General features: G+C 39.4%; 1 protein-coding gene across 2 annotated transcripts in view; it reads right to left on the reverse strand.

Annotated features, from left to right (window-relative positions):
- Positions 1–1,251: 1,251 nt before the first annotated feature.
- Positions 1,252–20,326, reverse strand: part of SPPL2A (signal peptide peptidase like 2A) — a 28,048-nt gene continuing 8,973 nt past the window's right edge. The window contains exons 6-16 of one of the 2 annotated variants that reach the window (XM_026677077.2): positions 19,320–19,468; positions 18,434–18,530; positions 16,014–16,115; positions 14,074–14,155; positions 13,226–13,300; positions 12,042–12,098; positions 11,562–11,615; positions 11,010–11,109; positions 9,457–9,534; positions 8,625–8,785; positions 1,252–1,549 (exon numbers count right to left, since the gene is read on the reverse strand). In XM_026677077.2, coding sequence (XP_026532862.2) covers positions 1,484–1,549; positions 8,625–8,785; positions 9,457–9,534; positions 11,010–11,109; positions 11,562–11,615; positions 12,042–12,098; positions 13,226–13,300; positions 14,074–14,155; positions 16,014–16,115; positions 18,434–18,530; positions 19,320–19,468 — 1,021 coding nt within the window. In that variant the 3' untranslated portion in view covers positions 1,252–1,483. The remainder of the gene's footprint in view (positions 1,550–8,624; positions 8,786–9,456; positions 9,535–11,009; positions 11,110–11,561; positions 11,616–12,041; positions 12,099–13,225; positions 13,301–14,073; positions 14,156–16,013; positions 16,116–18,433; positions 18,531–19,319; positions 19,469–20,326) is intronic. The other variant, XM_087972664.1, reaches the window with a different exon arrangement.

Raw genomic sequence — 20,326 nt, forward strand, 5'->3', positions numbered from 1 at the left:
TCTTCAGTTGATCTACAAGATCTATGTTACTAATTACTCTAGCTTTTCCTAACTTGATGGCTTTTAAACATGTGTAGAATACAATTCCCAGAATTCTTAACAATATTCTGTAGCTGCAGTCCTATGATATATGGAAGGCACCAAATGAGGAAGTTTTATGTTACACTGTTATTCTTATATAACCTCCGAACTAAAGGATTGGCAAGTCTTTTTTCCCATTTTTTTTCTTTTACACATTCCTCCAAGTATCTTTGGTTTAAAACTATGTTGGTGCTCAAAGTTACTAAACTTCTGTTCATCAGCACTTCCAAGAGATGTTAACAGTGGGAAAATCTATTTCAAATCAAAATGCTACAGCTGAATTTATTCTATTAGTATTGTGACAACTGCTGTAAAAGCTTTGCGTTAGGGCGTAGGTTGAAATAAAAATTGAAATGATGTGTTACAGTGATGACAATAAAAGGTCAGCTAGGGAGAAGTAAAAATGAGCCTCTGATTTTGAAAACTAAGCCTTTTATTATTTGTGCTTATGTTCAAAGAGGAAAAGTTAAGTTTCCGGATTTTGTATATTTCTTCCCATTTTTATCTTAAGTATTTTAAAAAAATAATATTCATTAGCTCACAATGGATTAAGTACAGGAACTCCTAATTATAACAATAATGAGTGAATGGGCTCTCAGTGGATTCCCTGTCCATCTTACTCATTTTATGATTTCACAACCCCTCTGCGTTATACATTATAACTTGTATTATTATACGGGTGAAGTCCTATTTTGAGGCCACAGGTTGTATATATATTTTTTCTTTCAGCCACTGAAGATCAAAAGATTTGTGACAACAACATTGCTATAAAATGGAAAGGGCCGGGCTGAACATTTCAGGTTTGGGGTGTTTTTAGGTTTTGATAAGGTTAAAAAAATGGAAACGTTAAGGCCTCAATGCCATCATTTTTCTCTTTTGGGGGACAATCATTGGATGCAATCAAATATATGTTTTGCTGCAGAACATTGGCATCAACCTGGACTTCTGGGAACTGCACTCATGGGATGTAACTCTTTAGTTGCCCATCGTTATTTTCTCGTATTTGCATAGTAACCTATGGACCTCTGATAAGACACTTCTGGTCTGTATTATTCTGCTCCTAAATGCTTCAAATAAAGATTTAGGTAGAAAGCCTGAGATCCAGGAGCAATTTGGACCATTGATTAGAAATACTATCTATCTATCTATCTCATAGGCCACAAACTTGAATTAAATTGAAGCAAGGCACAGGTTTATTGAATATGGTTTGGTACCTCGAGAGATAACATGTTCTAACAATTCTGAGAATATCAATAGTAAACTTTTCACAAAAATATATGTGCAAGTGTAAAAAAGGGTGATTCTTTTCATAATAAAGTGTATGAAACATTCCAGTTTAAAAATTAAACCAGTCTCTATTATTTGAGTAGAAAAATCATAGTACATTATTTTTGGTGATGTGTTATTGTTCCTCATGGTGTTGGGTGTTTTGTGTGGCATTTTCTTCATTGGAAGCAGAATTCATCACCTGGGTATAAAAGAAATTGTATGTTAGTAATCAAATCGCTGGCTTTGTATTTTTGTTAGGCAATTACAAGGATAGTAATATAATATGATGGTATTTAGCCAGCACCAAAGATAAAGGAGGTTTGTCTAGGTTGGTGAATTATCAGAGCCTTCGTTCCCAAGCAACAAGTTTTACTATCGGTTTACAAATTCATAGGTTTGTAAAGTGTGAGTAGAATGATTTGCATAAGAAATTTAAAATGATTATATCTTCTTTTTAGGAAATCCAGGCAAATAAACCGAGAAAAAACATTAGATGTTCTCAATCAGATACAATTTGCTGTATTTCATACCCATAGCACATTTATGGAAATAAACTATAAGATGCTTAAGACAGCATTCAAAACTATATTATAGTAGAGCAGTTTTACTTAAAAACTGTTGGGAGGCTCTAAAAGCAAATTGATTTATGGGAAGAGGAAAAAAAACAATTTCTGCTTGAAGTCTGAAATAGACAAAAACAGAAGCATCCACTGGATTATATAATTGCCAAACACAATGGTTGGATTCAGATAACTGCAGGAGTCAAAAAGAGTGGTTAGTTTGAAACATAGCGAATTGTGTGAACTATGATTTAGTCAATAAATCATGATTAACCAAACGTGTAAACCTGGTCTACATATTCCTAAAGTATCCTCACTCTTACTAATTATATATTCTTACTATCCAAACATCCAAACATCTGATTCTGTCTTAACGCACGTCATCCTACACAAGAAGTCCCCCAAAAATGCGGCTGGAAAAGCAATCAAGGCTCCTTTTGCAAAAATAGCATCCCAACCCAGAAAAAGATCCAGGAGTAAAAAAAAGAAATCCGGTAACCGCTACATTAAGCTGAAGGACAAGGCAAACAGGCCCAGCCTGAAAAATTGTGGCACAGATCTCGTTCATGGACAGACTGCTGGTGTCCGATTCTTTCCATGTCAAGAATCAAACCAAGGGCAGACTGAAAAACCATGCTGCCAATTCAGGCCAAAAGTAAACCACGGGGAGGCAGGAAGTGGATGAGGCACCTGTTAAACCTCCAAGCTAGTTTTTATTTGCTAGCTGGCTCCATCAACTCAAATATAGAGGCATACTGTTGTGAGGAGGGGTGTGTGGAGAGGAGGCCAGCATTCTTGGTTCAGCAACCTCAGAGCTTGGTATGTGTGAACACCACAAGCATCCAGTGCAGTTTGTGAATGGTAAAAAGCAGCCTCTAAGAACCATTTACAGTTATTACGGCTAGCAGGCAAAGGTAGTTTTGGAAATATGTCGGAAATAATGGCTGACATTCCAAAGAGGCCAGAGGAAGCTAGCTAGGATTTCACTCCTTTTCTATGACTACAGAAATAAAAGACAAAATATCCTTATTCCTTTCATTTATCCCCTGCCTTTCTACCCCAGGTGTACTTAAAGGCAGCGTACAACCATGAAAGCCACACAAATATTGTGACGCAGAGCTGAACGGATGTTTCTAGAGGGAGAGAAAAATACTTGGCCTACCTACTTCCATTTAAGCATCAAGACCATAAAAATACAGATTATTTTTATAACATTTTCTAAGCTATCACATGGGTTCTTTGGCTGATTCAGCATTTATCACCCTCGCTAAGTGAGTCTAAGTGCCGGATGGAAAAACACAAGTAGGCAAAAAAAAAAAAAAAAAGTGGCGATTATTAAGCTTTAACTGTGCAACGGGTTCCAAAGATCTGAAAGCAGATTTCAGGAAACCCCAAAAAGACTCTATTCAGATTTATCCACATGCCTAACTAGAAATAAGACCAAGTGGCAAGCTCCAAATAGCATCAACACTTTGCGCCACTATAATTTTAGGGCAAATGAGAATGCAACAATGAAAAAGCTTGAGTATATTGGCTTGAGTATCAAGATCTGTGCCATTTTAAGATTTCCAAAAATATGCATCCAATCACTGCTTAGCAAACGCGTTGGGTATTTTTTGCAAAAAAATATGGTTGGGCAGGAAATTTGGTCAGAAAGGGCATCACAAGATCGCTCGCTACACTTTGGGGCTAAGACTTGTTTGCGTCTCAAATATGACTCGAGAACAAAACAAGGCTGTTTTCCCCAGGGAGCAATCCTTTTAAAAGGCTCCTCTGGCAAACAAGCGTTAATTCGGATTCAGGTAATTTGGGAGTGTAACTGCCTCTCAGTTAGGACTTCATGGTTTCCCCCTCAGCAAATCTGGATGTAATACCTGACAGTGAATCAATTCTGGTGACTTTTCCCTCTGTTCTTAACAGCACTTGGTGCTGAATGTTACTACGTAGGTGGCTGAATCACCTGAACTTGCAGGAAATAAAAGCGTGTGGACTTTTGCTTTTAAAAAAAATGCAAGGTAGATAAGAAAGTAGAACGCAAAGATTTCTCGCCGCTGAGAACTTACAGACTAGATTAAAGGTCTTGTTGAACTGCCTTCGAATTCTCATACTGCGAGTTAGGATTTTCATTCCAGGCTAAGTCGTGCTGACAAAAAGATCCAAAGTTCAAAGCAATTTAAATCCTTGCTTGCCGGGAAAAGCGCATGAAACTATTGCTATGGCAACATAAGTACTTCTAAATAGTGAAACTTGCCATTTGAGATAAGAGTACTCAGTTGGTAGTTTAGAAGTGGGACCGAAGTAGTAGGGCCAGGAGACTCCCGTTAGAAATATGTTAATTCTGAATTACGTTGCTTTTTTTTTTCCTGTTTATTTCCCAGGGCTCGGGAAGCTGAGCCCATGTGAGACTAGAATAGAGGCACAAAGTACATACTGAACTAAGCTACACTGCTCTGGTTCCTATAGCAATGATTGCCTCCCCAATTGATAAAAGTTCAGAAGACCTCTATGTAAACATCCACCTGCACGATCCTCCATTATCTGTGAACAGGCCTGTGAGTTCACTAGTTCATAGGAAAGAGACTAAAAGGAAAACAAAGAATTTTCTCACTCTTGTGAATTTGGGGGATTTATTGGCTTTAGAACTGGTTCCGTTAGTGACATTCTTGGGACCTCATCCTGCCCATTTCAATCAATCTCTTTTTAAGGGTGCCAAAACTCTGCATAGAAAAGAATAGTCTGCCAATTTAGGCAGAGGCCAAACTTTCTGATCTCCATGGGAGTATCAAAAGCAGGACCAATCATCAGATGGTCTTCCAATCCTTGATGTCACGCCTTATAGCTGATTTGGTCACAATAGATCATGATTCTGTCTTGGCTTCCTCTTTTTTTCGCTTTTTTTCTTTCCTTCCCTTTTTCTCTTCTCTCCACCCACTCACTACAGCTGGGTAGACTTCACATGCTCTGGATATATAAATTATACTCTAGACTTCTTGACAAAATGGACTATGGCCCAAAAAAGGCTTAGACTGCAATCGTCAGTTTTTAACTGGATTGTTTTAAAATCAGCAGAGAGAATGATTTCACATGCCTTAACTGCTATACCTAGGTAACTGACCCATGTTAAGAGTGCACACATCTTTGATTAGTTTCAGAATCTCATTCAGGTCTTCTAGGAAGGGTTAAGGAAGGAGCATTGGTGGTATTCGGCAGGTTCTGACCAGTTCTGGAGAACCGGTAGCGGAAATTTTGAGTAGTTTGGAGAACTGGCAAATACTACCTCTGATTATTCAACTATTTACAAAGTGTACACTACTATTAGTGTTAATCTTCTCATCACTCCTTATCACCCATTCCCTCCCACTTGTGCTTGTAGGACTGTAACTTGTCGCTTGTATCCTTACGATTTATATTGACTGTTCCTTAGTATGATTTGATTGTTGATTGTACCCTATGACTATCATTAAGTGTTGTACATTATGATTCTTGATTCTTAATGAATGTACCTTTTCTTTATGTATACTGAGAGTATTTACACCAAGACAAATTCCTTGTGTGTCCAATCACACTTGGCCAATAAAGAATTTCTATTCTATTCTATTCTATTCTATTCTATTCTATTCTATTCTATTCTATTCTATTCGATTCGATTCGATTCTATTCTGACTGGACCTGCCCCTATCTATTCTCTGCCTCTCGAGTCCCAGCTGATTGGCTGGGTCTTCTTTGGTTGCCCTGCACAGGAGAATGGAGCTGGAAAGCAGGTTAGTGGGGTGGGGAGGGAATGGGGATTTTGCAGTATCCTTCCCCTGCCACACCCACCAAGCCATGCCACGCCCACAGAACTGGTAGTAAAAAAATTTGAATCCCACCACTGGGGAGGAGGTAGAGACACGGAAGATGGCAAGGAGCTGGAGAAGAAGATGAAAACAGGTTGGGCAGGATGGAGCAGAGTTGGCAGAAGGCTGCAAACGCAGAGAGGAAGGCTGGATAATAGCAAATGAGATGGAGAACCACTGGGTAGGCATTAGGGAGTAGAGTCAGGAGTCTTGCATAAAAGGATTTTGGGTGAAGGCAACATCTGGGATGGGGAAACCCAGCCAAGCCAATAGGTAGATATGCAGGTGGCACAGAAGCAAAGCGGTTGAGGACATGGAAAGGAGAAGAAGAAGGAGAAACAGAAAGGAGAATAGAGTCAGATACACAGAAAAGCAGTGTAGGCATGGCGAAAAATAAAGACAAGCATGGAATACAGCAGGAAATGGATCCTATAGGCAACTGAAGGAAGGGGGCAAAGGGCATTCCAAACTGGCTCTGACCCTCTCAGACCCATTTTTTCTGCCCTCCTGGTCTCCTTCCAGACATTCTCTTTTGGCAAGGTGTTTGGTGAAGATTTACTCTATTTGCTCTTCGATTATGGAGAGCCGGCTTGGTATAGAGGATTAAGGCACCAGGCTAAAACACAGGGAGTTTTGTGAACTTTAATCCTCCCTTAGGCACAAAATCAGCTGGACGACTTAAGAGCCAGTCATTCTCTCTAGACCCCAGGAAGAAGGCAAGAGCATCCACAGGGGCTTGTCCAGGCAGTCCCAAGGAGCCAATAGTGACTTGAAGGCCCTCACTCTATCAGACCGATTGTCTCTCTCTTTTTTTTCCTCCAGAGCTCAAGCATCCTTGCCTCCAAATATTGTATTGTATTGTATTGTATTGTATTGTATTGTATTGTATTGTATTGTATTGTATTGTATTACATTATTATATTATATTATTGTCAAGGCTCCAACATGCACCCCCATTCAAATCATGTCTCTAGCCACCTCTCTCATAGTAAAAAAGATTGATTTATTAGGAGTTAACATGTTGGCGTTTCCTGGTTACAGCCGACTCTGACACATCATTCATTTCACCCTTGACCCTGATCTTCCCCCCACCCCTTGGATGTATATTCTCCAATGAGAGACATCCATAGCCAACAGTCATCAATCATGCTCTCCAGTAATAATCTTGCGCACCAACAGCTTCGGCTGCCAAAGCGATGAGGCACTTAAGGAATGCACTGCTTTCCCCCATTCCCATTCTGCTGTCAACTAAAAAGTATTTTTAGTTGATATTATATTATATTATATTATATTATATTATATTATATTATATTATATTATATTATATTATATTATATTATATTATATTATATTATATTAATTATATTATTATATTATATTATATTATATATTATATTATATTATATTATATTATATTATATTATATTATATTATATTATATTATATTATTATATTATATTATTATATTATATTATATTATATTATATTATATTATATTATATTATATTATATTTATTATATTATATTTATTATATTATATTATATTATATTATTATATTATTATATTATTATATTATATTTATTATACTATATTATATTATATTATATTAATTATATTATACTATTATATTTCTATTTATTTAATTTATATTGCTACCTATTCACCCATGGTGACTCGTGGCGGCTTACAGAATGTAAAACCATATTTAAAACCAAAATAAAAAACAGTAAAAACTAACAAAAAGAATCAAATAAATTAATAAAGTACAATAGAACAAAATCTGGAGAGAAAAAAATCACCCCCAACTCCCACCCCCTGCCCCGACAACAGCAGATCACACGAGCCATTTGATGGGCTCCATCACACTCTGGGTTGCTCAGGCCCGTTGGCAGTACCAGGTCTTCAGTGCCTTCTGGAGGAATATTAGAGTGGGGGCCGTTCTATCTCTGGGTGGGATGATGTTCCATAGAGAGGGAACCACCACAGAGAAGGCCCTTCTTCTGGGTCCCACAGGTGTTGGGACTCCCTCAGGGTTGGGACCCGCAACAATCCCTGCTTCTCCACTCTAATGGATCGGGTAGATGTGACCGGCAAGAGATCGGATAACCTATCTACGGTTACAATATCTGCGGTCACAACTGTTAGGAATAACATTGGTTACCTAACTTAGTTTGGGTAAAATAATATATATAAACTATGTTAGTGAGTTTAAGTGTGTGTATCACTTTAACTGTAAAACATGTATTTTGGGTGCGGTTGTAAAATCACCATAAGAGGGAGCAAGAGAGCTCACTGTTTGCTGGCTTTTACTGGAATGCTGACAATGATGGATTGATGGTGATAACTGCGTGTTTCCCTGCTATTGCTGAGAGAAGAAAAGAGGTTTGATTTTCTTCATATCTCTAACTGCAAAAGAGATATATTACTGGACTGATTATTTGTAAGTTTACTGACCTCTTTTTCGGCACTGGACTTTGCTAATGGATAATCCCCAGACGGACTGAACTAGTGTATGATATATGGACTGTTTTGACTATGCTATAACAATCTTACTGGAATAAACTATTTAACTAGCACTGTGTATCTGTTTTACTAAGTGTAAACTACAACAACGTTTATCTCACATATCTGCCTGCCTGACTGACTACCGTTGCACGTTCTGCTAGGGTGTATATCCCTAACAACAACAGTCTTGTGAGCTATGTTGGACTAAGGGACACCGAGTGGGTCAGCATCAGGCAGAGAATTATCACCACCAAGAGCGACCTTGTTGCTGAACTTGCCAATCCTAACCCAATAGCTATGGTCAACTCTGGATCTCTATATGAAGAGGGATGAGCAGCAGCTACTCACAGGCCCCGAAAAGTTTCTCCTCACCTGATAGCTGTTACCGTTCCAGAATTTTTTCATCTCCTTGCGGTACAAAGCAACCAGGACACAAGGGATGAGTGTGCTGGGCACCAAATAGAGAAGAGCTGGTTGAGCCTTCTGCATCAATATTAGACACACAAAGGTGAGCACCATGCCGGCACCATAAGCTGCAGAACAAGGCAAAACATTTTTTTAAAAAAATACGTCACTGAATATCGCAGATTTTCAGGTTTCTTGGCTTAAGGCGAGGCATGGTAATTTATTTTTATTTATTACATTTGTATGCTGCCCAATTAACTGTCAGGTGGCTCTAGGCAGCTTACACAAGCCAAAATGGCAATATTAAAACATTAAAATAATGAGTGTTACTATTCATCAGGTGCAAACAACCAGACCCATGTATGTAAGATTCAAGTTAACTACTTTATTGTTCTCTGCCTCTTATACAGGAATTTCCCCAGACTGGCAGCTTTTCATATGGAAACTACTAGATAAGGCTCTAAGAATTTGGGTTGGGGGGGGACAGACCTAACTGTCCAGTGTTTACATAGAGAGCCCAGGTGTATTCTGCGCTTCAACCCTCCCAGCCGAGATGGTTGCTCTCCAACATCATTAAAACTAACAAGGATAGCTAGGAAAGGAGCAACATGCAGTGGGCTGGAGGTGAAATATTCTCTTAATCTGCTAACCACCTCCAATATGAAACGCCAGGACCCCAGGCCAATTGGCAGAGTCGGGTTTTAAGGCTTCTCCTAAAAGGCCAAGAGGCTGGGGTCGGATCTCACCTCGAGCGGCATTCCTAATACTGTTTTTCAAAACAATTGTTGGGATAGATTACCTATGGTGCAGAAAATGAAATACACGGAGGAAGAACTGGTTTGCACATCAAATCTGTTGCAGTACGCAACCAGGAGACCTTAAAAAACAACAACACCCAAAATGAAAGACAGGTCACAAGAGATTTTGCCAGGAAGGAAATGACGTCATCAAAACAACAGGACTACACTCTTACACAACTGAGCCCAAAATTTATGTTCTTAAATGAGGAATTTGTTAAGTGAGTTTTGCCCCATTTTTACGCCTTTTCTTGCCATATTTGTTAAGTGAATCACAGAGGTTTGGGAGAGCTGTTTCATTATGCACTCTCAAGTTCTTTCCCTCCCATAATTTTAACCTGGGGTTTATGAGTGCTTATAAATAACTTGGACTCAGTGGCTCAGATGCTGAGCTTGTCGATCAGAAAGGTTGGCAGTTTGGTGGTTCGAATCCCTAGCGCCCCCTAACAGAGGGAGCTCTTGTTATTTGTCCCAGCTTCTGCCAACCTAGCAGTTCGAAAGCATGTAAAAATGCAAGAAGAAAAATAGGGACCCCTTTGGTGGGAAGGTCACAGCGTTCCGTGCGCCTTCGGCGTTTAGTCCTGCCAGCCACATGACCACGGAGACGTCTTCAGACAGTGCTGGCTCTTTGGCTTTGTAACGGAGATGAGCACCGCCCCCTGGAGCCGGAAGCAACTAGCACGTACATGCAAGGGGAACCTTTACCTTTTAAAGCAATAGTTCTGTATGTAGCTTTTGGGAGTGGGGGAATCAGATAGCACTGGCCTCTATTTCTGATTTTTTAGTTTTTCCCTGCTTTGTTTGTCTTTTCTGCCTTTCATAAGAAAATTAATAAATATTTCAACTTATACTTGGAGATCTAACTGCAAATTATTGTTTTGGCAGTGGGGTCCACAGAATTCTATGGGTTACATTTAGCTATATTAGAATTTACTCTGCAGATCCTCTGTTGCAATAATTTTTATACTTGATAAGAAAAAACAGTGAAACTAGAAGAGTAAACTCGGTCTCTGTCTTCTGTGCAATATACATGTATAGGATGTGTTTGTGTGAACAAAATGGTTTAGAAACCAGGAAACTTGCTATATATGGACCTAAAATTGACGGTTGACTGTTTCCTAGTATGATTGATTGCTTATTGTACACTATGACTATTATAAAGTCTTGTACCTGATGATTCTTGACTCTTGACGAATGTATCTTTTCTTTTATGTACACTGAGAGCACATGTACCCAGACAAATTCCTCGTGTGTCCAATCACACTTGGCCAATAAAGAATTCTATTCTATTCTATTCTATTCTATTCTATTCTATTCTATTCTATTCTATTCTATTCTATTCTATAATGTCCCACACGGTCATTATGTGAACAATTCTTTCCCTGTGTTTTCCCCAAGCACCATGTTAGGATAGCAATAGCACTTAAGACTTACATACCACTTCACAGTGCTTTAGAGCCCTCTCTATTTGCCTATTATCAGTCTATTGTCCCCAACAATTTGGGTCCTCATTTTACCCACCTCAGAAGGACAGAAAGCTGAAAGAGACACTTACCTGGAACAACAACATCACCAAATCCAAGTAATGAAAATGGCCTCATACATAACACGGCTGGTGACAAGTCCAACCTGGGCACCTTGAAGACCACGGGCAACTGAAAAACAATGTTTTTTAAAAAAAACCTGTAAGACCAACCCAAAGGATGTTTCACAACAAATAAAATGTTATCAGAATTATCTTGCTCATCTAGTGTACACAGAAAAAGTTGTTAACATTCAGAAAACAGCAACCAAGAAGCAGAGTGCACAAAAAGTATGATCAAACACAAACACCACGGAGGAAACATCTGTATTTAGCAGACAGACACCACTGACAAATGATTTGATAAAATGAAGAACCCCGAGAAACGAGGAAAAAAGATTTTTAGCCTGATCAAAATTGATTGGGCAACCCTTAAGATCTAAATCCTGAAGAAATTAACGTGGAGAGAACAGAGAACAGGTGTTTTGTTTCCCTTGCCCCAAAGAATATTGATTTTTTTTGTTTTTATTTTGGAAAGTAGGCCACTGAAAATCCATGGAATGTTATCTTAAACACAATCCTTACTTTCTCATGAGGAGCTGACTGTTCAGCAGAGGCATCCATCAAGTTTCCATCACTCTAGGATCAAACCCAAGTCAACAACCATTTAATACTTGGAAGAAAAAAGGTTTTAAAAATGGCTACATTTTCTAAGCAGTTTATATTGGAATATTAAGGGCAATATCCAAGCACACTTCACACAGAGGAGGAAAAAGATCAGCCCTGCATTCGCTTTATCTCTCCCCCCCCAAAATTTAAGACAATGTTTCTCAACTTTGGCAACTTGGAAGATGGGTGGACTTCAACTCCCAGAATTCCCCAGCCAGAAATTCTGGAAGTTGAAGTCCGTGCATGTTCAGGTTGCCACGGTTGAGAAACACTGTTTTACGAGGTCTCAAAGATGCGTTTAGCATGATTATGTACAACAGGTGCAATATTACAATGTAACCCAACCTGTGCAAACAGAAGAGCTACTGGTTTTTCAAAAGATTCAATATTCAATACCTTTTCACTGCTTTCAAGAGGTCCGACTGCCACTTCAACCATGATACTTTCTCCACTCTGAAAGTTTGAAAAAAGAATATTGAGGCTGAAGCATTCATTCTGGAAATACTTAAAATATTAAGCATTTAAAAGTCAATGCATTTTTTTTTCAGGACATGTTTGGCCAAACTCATATAAAATGGAATGAATTAGGAATCGGGATGGTTCATAATCAAAGAAAGATTAACATGAGATGAGGAAACTTTTTTTTTAAAAAAAGGCAAAATCAGAACAAACTTGATAACCCAGTTGGTTCTATGTGATTTACAGATAATGCTAGCTGCAAGTATATTTCACAAATTTATTAGAAACGAGCATCAAACTAGGCCGATTTAATGCCATTTACATCGGACCAGAAAACTTAAACACATATCAAAACACCAAAAAGGACATGAAGCCTAAGCACATATCTCAAAATAAAATAAGCAGAAGATAAAAAGAGTAGTTATGCCAATGTTTATATAGTAAATTAAATAAATAATGGACTTTTAGTCTCTGTATTTTGAGAACTGGACTATTGGTCCTGAAATAAATTGTTTGGAATGTTTAAAAGTACCAGACTTAAGAGTTTGAGATATTATGTGGTTCACTTTATCTAGACTTTATTCTAATTTAATGGCATCACAGTGCCACACAAAGGCAACTGGTGGCATTGAACAACAGCCAATATTCTACAGCTCGTCCTTGACTTAAGACTTCAATTGGATCCAGAATTTCTGTTGCTAAGCACAGAGATTGTTAAGCAAGTCACACACCTTTTGGCTGGAAAGATCACACCTGGTGATCACAAGACCTGGGATGCTGCAATCATGATAAATATATGCCGGTTGCCAAATGCACAAATTTTTGATCATATGGTTGTGGAGATGTTGTGATGGTTGTGTGAGGACCTGTTGTAAGGCACTTTTTCCAATGTTGTTATAACTCCAAATGGTCGCTAAATGAATATTTTTAAGTGAAGGACTACCTGTATTGCTTAGTCTTCATGCTCTACACCGGGTATATATCAGATTAAATCAAAAAGTTGGACCCGTACACTTGAAACTTTCACTGTATTGGAGCATATTTCTCATAAAAACACTACACTAAAAAATCGAACCCCCTCTGCATGATGAAAAGAATTGTTATGAAACCTGCATACTTACTTTTGTAATATAAGGTGTGATGAAGACAAAAAATACATCATATAAAAGAAGGAGACCTAGAAGAATCACACATGACTAGAGAACAAAGAACAGGTGTTTATTTTTAAAAACAAAACAAAACAAAATGTATGCAAAACCCTTTCAAACTTAAAAGACATTCATTCCATATTTGGGGTTCTTTTTCCTTTCTGTGGTCTTTCTAGTAATGGCCATAAACAGCTGCATAAATACAAATTCTTTGGTCGTAGAATAAACAGACTAGTTTTCCTGGGCATTCACTCGGGGTTATCTTGTCCAGTGTTTTCAATGGGTTAACTCCAAGTAGGATTTACTCTAGATTTAGCCCAAAGATTGTGATTGTTAAAAAAAAAAAACAATCAGAAAACAGATTACATAGCCAGTTGATTTTTAGAAAAGGAAACTGTAATCTATTAATGTATTTACAGTATTATTAATCTGTTTTTTTCTTTAAAAAAACATCCCATGGATCCCTGCTATCACTTTCAAATGTATGTTCAGGTCTTCAAATCAACAGTAGAAATTTTGTTTTTGCCCTTACAAGTGCTATATTATTTCAATATAAGGCAAGATTGCATCCCTGTCTGTTTGTTATCTATTAACATAGGCTGAAAACACATTTCTTTCCTCAGCTTGACTGCCTGTGTAAAAGCAGCTGAAATCCAGCACCTCTGTAACAAAGAAAGTTAACTGTAATGGGGAAAAATCTTCCCGAGCTGCTCTGAAGACAAAATTTAAGGCTAAGCTGAGTGGCAGATTAAAAATACACCCTTTCCTTCACTCTATAATTTACTTGTGTGCCTATAGTTTAGTTAAATAAGTTACTGTACCTTGAAGTTGGGCATTTTGAGTGTTCTAATAAAGTTCAGACAGAAAGAAATTCCCAGGATGTTTTGTAAAATCCAAGCCCAGCTAAAATTAAAAAAAAAAAGGTTATGTTTAAGCACAAGAATGCTACATATACTTGTTCAAAATTCAGCTATTATCCCTCAACACACTGAATAAAGAATAATGTTCCTAGGAGTATAACGGCACAGGCTTCTGAATAAATACACACGCGGAAGGATTGGGCAAGTGACAGATTCACTGTCATTTAAAACAGGGGTCCCTAACCCCCAGTCCCTGGACCAGCACTGGGTCAGGCATGCCAGCAATCAGGCCATACAAACAAGAGAAGTCCCATCCGCGGGATGCACGCAGCATGCAAAACTACGCCACCTCCAGTCTGTGGAAAAAAGGGGCATGGAACTGGCTCCTGGTACCCAAAAGGTTGGGAGGGGGTCACAGGTCTAAAACTATGTTTTACTGAGTCTGTCATCTGCACCTCTATAACTGTCTGGTTTGGCTCTGCAACCCAACAAGACAGGCACAGACTTCAGAGAGTAATTAGGACTGCAGAAAAAAAGAATTGCTGCCAACCTGCCTTCCACTGAGGACCTGTAAACTGCACGAGTCAAAAAGAGGGCTGTGAAAATATCTACAAACCCCTCACATCCTGGGCATAAATTTTCAACTTCTACCCTCAAAACGACGCTATAGAGCACTGCACATCAGAACAACTTGACACAAGGACAGTTTTTCCCCGAATGCCATCACTCTGCTAAACAACTAACTCCCACAACACTGACAAATTATTTAGTAAGACTGTATTGCTATTATTTTTCTCATTCTTCCTATTACCTATCTCTTCCCACTTATGACTATAACTGTGTTGCTTGTATCTTTACAATTTTTATTGTTTTACTTGTTTTCCTAGTATGTTTTGATTGCGTATTAATAACCTATGTATGATTTGATTGCTTATAGTAACCTATGACTATCACTAAGTATTGTATCTTATGATTCTTGATGTATTTTTCCCTTTATGTACACTGAGAGCATATGCACCAAGGACAAATTCCTTGTGTGTCCAATCACACTTGGCCAATAAATAATTCTATTCTATTTTATGTTATCAAAACGATGAAATTTTATCCTTCTCATTGGTGACTCAACCCTGCTTCGCTAAGACAGATGGATTAACAGCCAATTTTGTGGGCTCAAGCTCCTGGAATTTAAAAAAAAAATCCCCTTTTCAGCCCTCTGAAAATTTAAAATATAGGCACAGATACTGAAGTGTGCAAGATTTTGGAGAGGAGAGAGGAAGAGCTATTCTGACAGAGATACCCACAGGGGAGGGGAGGGGAATCCATGATAGTGGGCACAATTGTGCATTTGCCCTATGTGCATGGGGGAAAAAAGGGTGTGTGTGTGATTTTAGTTGAACAATCGCCCACACACCCTGGTGCCTCTTTGCCGCTTCTCTTCTACAGCAGAAGAAATGTTGTTTTTTTCCTAGCAGTGTTTATTCCAAAGCCTAAAATTCTTCACTTTGTTTTATTTTTTTATTTGCACCCCTCCTTTTCTTATTTTACAAATAACTCAAGGGGACAAACATATCCGACACACCTTCCTCCTCTCCTATTTTCCCTACTACAACAACCCTGTGAGGTGGGTTGGACTAAGAGAGAGGGACTTGGTCCAAAATCACCCAGTTGGCTTTCATGCCTAAGGCAGGACTAGAACCCACGATCTCCTGATGATTGGCCCAAAGTCACCCAGTCGGTTTTCATGCTTAAGGTGGAACTAGAACTCATGGTCTCCTAGTAACTGGGCCGAAGTCATGCAGCTAGCTTTCATGCCTAAGGCAGGATTAGAACTCACAGCCTCCTCCTTTTTAGCCTGGGTGCTTTAAATCACGAGACAAAACTGCCTCTCATTCTTCACTTACCTTTCATTGTTCCGAAACACAGCCCAGGTAACGGACAGCGCTACGCAAAACAGAAAGAGGAAAACCAGTCTCACTTCAAGAGCGCGGTTCCAGCATGGAAATCTAAAGTAGAGTTAACAACAAAAACACATCAGCATTGCAAACACAGGATGCAGAGTGCATGTTCCAGTAACAAAGGCAAGCCTTGTTAATTCAGTATCACACTCAGCAAATTTCAGGCAGGTTTGCTCCACCTCCCCCCTCCGCTTCCATCTAAGACAAGGGTCTTCAAACTTGGCAAGTTTAAGACTTGTGGACTTCCAACTCCCAGAATCCCTCCTCCAGTCATGTTAGCTCAGGAATTCTGGGAGTTGGAAGTCCCCAAGTCTTAAAGCCGTCAAGTTTGAAGACCTCTGCTCTAAGAGATAAGTTATACGGAAATGAAGCGAAGAATATTGGTATATACTCACTTCAACTCTAAGAGGGCTGGCATATAAAATTAAAATGAGACTGCCTTTGCATTGTGATATCTCAGTGAACATGACACTATTTCCTTGTCATTATGAATATGGAGATTTCCCAGGCATCCATTTAGCATCCATACTGATTTTATTATGTAAGTTTTTAAAAAAACCTGGCTGTTCTCTCAGGTCTTGTGGTAGGGAAGTTACAGAGCCTTTGAGTGGGCTGCTTGTAGTTTTATTCATCTGGACAATTTTTTTTATTTTTTTCATGTTTAAGGGCAAGCTGCCTAAATAAATTCTGGAGTCATGTGGCTTCTACATCTACTAAACAAACAAATGAATGCAAACACCTGTGATCCACGGGCTGCTCTTTGACTTATTCTGATTCATTCTTTTCACGTCTTTCTATAAACTAATACTTGATCCTACCTATCTTTGCAAAATATGTTCTTAACATTTATTTACACCCCCCTCCCCCCAGCTTTCTGACCCCTTGAGTTCCTACTTGGGCTCGAACAGATTCAGATCTAGTCTTTCTCAGCCAGGAGCTGTTTTTCTTCATCTCTTGAAGTTCCTCCATAGATTAAAGAGGTCCTTGGTGCTCTCTGAGCTTGGTTATTTTCTTGCAGTCGTTTCATTATCATCAATGCTAGAAGGGTCACCTGTTTGGCAATGAAACGACTGCAAGAAAACAACCAAGGGCATAAAGGACCCCACAATTCAACCCTGAGCTAAAATTATTCTCTATTGGTAAGTTAAGGAGAAAAACCAGGATCACACACAGAGGAGTTATTATGTCAAAAGCCCAGATCACTTGTTGCCAGTTGTTAAGCTGGTAATCAGTGGACCTGCCTACCAGATATTCCTCAAGCAGGTTCCTTCTGGATCTATAAGATCCCTGGAACCTGCCATTTTAATTGGCCCACAAAGTTTACAGGTTAATCTCTTGTGGACCTGGAAGTGATCTGAAAACCAAAAGCTGGTTAAGTTTTCCATATCCATCTCTAAATAATTGATCTGCGGCATCCAAAATCTGATCAACTGGAGGCCAATTTGAGATTTCACTGTGACTTAATTTTCATCTGCAAAAGGAAAATTAGATACAGATACAGATAATCAGAGTTGGAAGGGACCTTGTAGGTCATCTAGTCCAACCCCCTGCCCAAGCGGGAGACCCTACACCTTTTCTGACAAATGGCAGTCCAATCTCTTCTCAAGTGATGGCGCTCCCACAACTTCTGAGGGCAACTTCTGTTCCATTGGTTGATTGTTCTCACTGTCAGAAAGTTTCTCCTTGTTTCCAGGTTAAATCTTTCTTTGTTCAGTTTCCATCCATTATTCCTTGTCTGGCCTACAGGCGCTTTAGAAAATAGCTTGACCCCTTCCTCTCTGTGGCAGCCCCTCAAATATTGGAAGACCTCTATCCTGCCTCCCCTGATCCTTCTCTTCCCTAGACTAGCCAAGCCCAGTTCCTGCAACCGTTCGTTGTATGTTTCGGCCTTAAGTCCCCTAATCATCCTGGTTGCTCTTCTTTGTACTTTTTCTAGAGTCTCAACATCTTTTTTATAATGTGGTGACCAAAACTGGATGCAGTACTCTAGGTGTGGTCTTACTAAGGCTTTATAGAGTGGTATTAGTACCTCACTTGATCTTAATTGTATCCCTCTGTTAATGCAACTTAGGATTGCATTAGCTTTTTTTGACTCCTGCTGCACACTGCTGGCTCCTATTTAGCTGGTTGTCCACTAAGACTCCAAGATCCCTCTCACAGTTACTGCTATTGAGCCTGGTTTCCCCCAGTCTATATGTGTACTGTTGGTTTTTCTTGCCTAAGTGTAGGACTTTACTTTTCTCTATATTGAATTTCATTTTATTAGATATGGCCCAGTCTGTCAAGATCCATCTTGGGTGTTAGCTATTCCTGCCAGCTTAGTATTATTTTACCTCCTTTTAAAAAGTCATAATAGAGCATCTTACCTGCATTGCCCATAAGGTATTTTTTTCAGTAGGGCAGAGAGACAGCAGTACATGCTCGAAACAGACGCTATGCAGAATATGGTAATGACCACATACACTAGACAAGAAGGGAGAAGACGGAGGAGGACATGGTTACAAACAGACTGACTTAGAACCAACCAACCATCAATCTTTAAATAATGGGGAAGAGAGATTCATATAAAAATGGATACAGGTAGGCCTCATTTAGCAACTACCACTGGAACTGGCAATTCAGTCATTAAGCAAAACACTCACTAAGTAAAAGCACTATTATTTCAGCTGTCCTTTTTTTTGAAGGTCATAAATGTGAGGACTGTTAATTTTTCATCACCGTCATTAACTTTGAACAGATGTCCAAGGCAGTCACTAAATAAGAACTACCTATGGAGAGGTATCTATTATTCTTCCTGCTTTTTAAGCTACCTTTATCTATTTTCTTGAGGACATAACCTGTATCACATTCAGACACAACATTTAGACAAACCACACGTTTTTCTCTCTCCGCGGCTTATACCCAGCCTACAATAGGGGAATCGTAATAACTACCAGCTAACAAGGGTGCAAGTTGCCTAAAAAGTCCTTGCAAAATCACTTTGGGGTCGTGAACAATCTGCCTAAATTGCATGGGGAAGATTTGCTGTTTTGAATGTCCATGATACTTTTGGCATGCCAAACAGTCTCAGGAAGTAACTGAGACCAAAGTTCATTTCTCCAACATTTATTTTAAATTATCAAAGGCATTCAGGTAAGGCAGGGCCCTGTCTGCTCCTTAGATAGAGATCTAGCAACCCAGCAACAAGTTTTCCCTTCCAATCCCTAAATAAATGCATACATATACACACACACATATATATATATATTTTACCGAGCCATTTGTAGAAGAAATACATCAAGACCAGCATAATGCAGCAGAAGGACACAAATATGACAGCGGACAAAGGGGTTAAAGTAAGACTTTCTTCATCCGATAATGACTCATTGCTTCCAGGACTGGGGCTTCGTTTCAGCTTCTCACTGGGTGGATAAAAAAGAAGAGAATGACTTCTTTATCTGGGCAACTTTGCCCTGGTGCTCCTGTAATTCTTGACAAAAAATGCACTCTCCCAGTCCCTGCTCTTCAAAGACACTTTTGGAGATATTTACTTCTTGGCTGTGTGTGAACAGATTGTGTACATTGCAGATACTCAAGAGATGATGTGCGTATTGCAATGCCCCTTCCAACATCTAGCTTTTTGGACCTATCATAGCAGGTTTATTTATTACATTTATTTGCTGCCCATCTGTTCTAACCCAGCTCCCTAAAAACGACAAACCCTCTGGTGTGAACTCAAAAGATTCCTGTTTTAGGAATGCCGGCAGCCCCGGCAAAATGTTTCTCTCACAGGCTAACAAGTCTGTGAGGCCGAAACATGAAGAGATGTCTGCCACATCTATTCATCTCCGCCCCCTTAACTGTTATCCCCAGAGCAAGGGTGGGGCCTCGCTAGCAGCAGTGGCTCTTCCTTCCCAAGGATCGGCCCATAGATTTCCACTGCTCTCCTCTCCTCTGCTTTCTGCAGCAGCTACACGTCATGCACTGGACCCAGCTGTTTCTCCTCTTCCTTATCAGCCACCTCCAGACTGGGGGCTGCGGATATGAGGGCTGACTGATGGCACAGGCTCTGCCTCTCTCTCTCTCTCTCTGCCAGTTCCATTCCCTCTTCCCCCGTCGGAGCTCTCAGGTTGCCACTCTGACTCGCATGCCTCCTCTTCCTCCGATTTGGCAGCTGGACAGGCCACAACACCATCTCATATAAAACCACTCTGGGTGATACCCATACTTCTGTTGTTCCATTTACTTAAAGAACGGAAGCAGTGTGCAAGGAATTTGAA

This window comes from Notechis scutatus, chromosome 11 (assembly GCF_049901735.1).
Source record: "Notechis scutatus isolate UNSWTSFEM ecotype Mainland chromosome 11, rNotScu1.2, whole genome shotgun sequence".
Classification (NCBI taxonomy): domain Eukaryota; kingdom Metazoa; phylum Chordata; class Lepidosauria; order Squamata; family Elapidae; genus Notechis; species Notechis scutatus.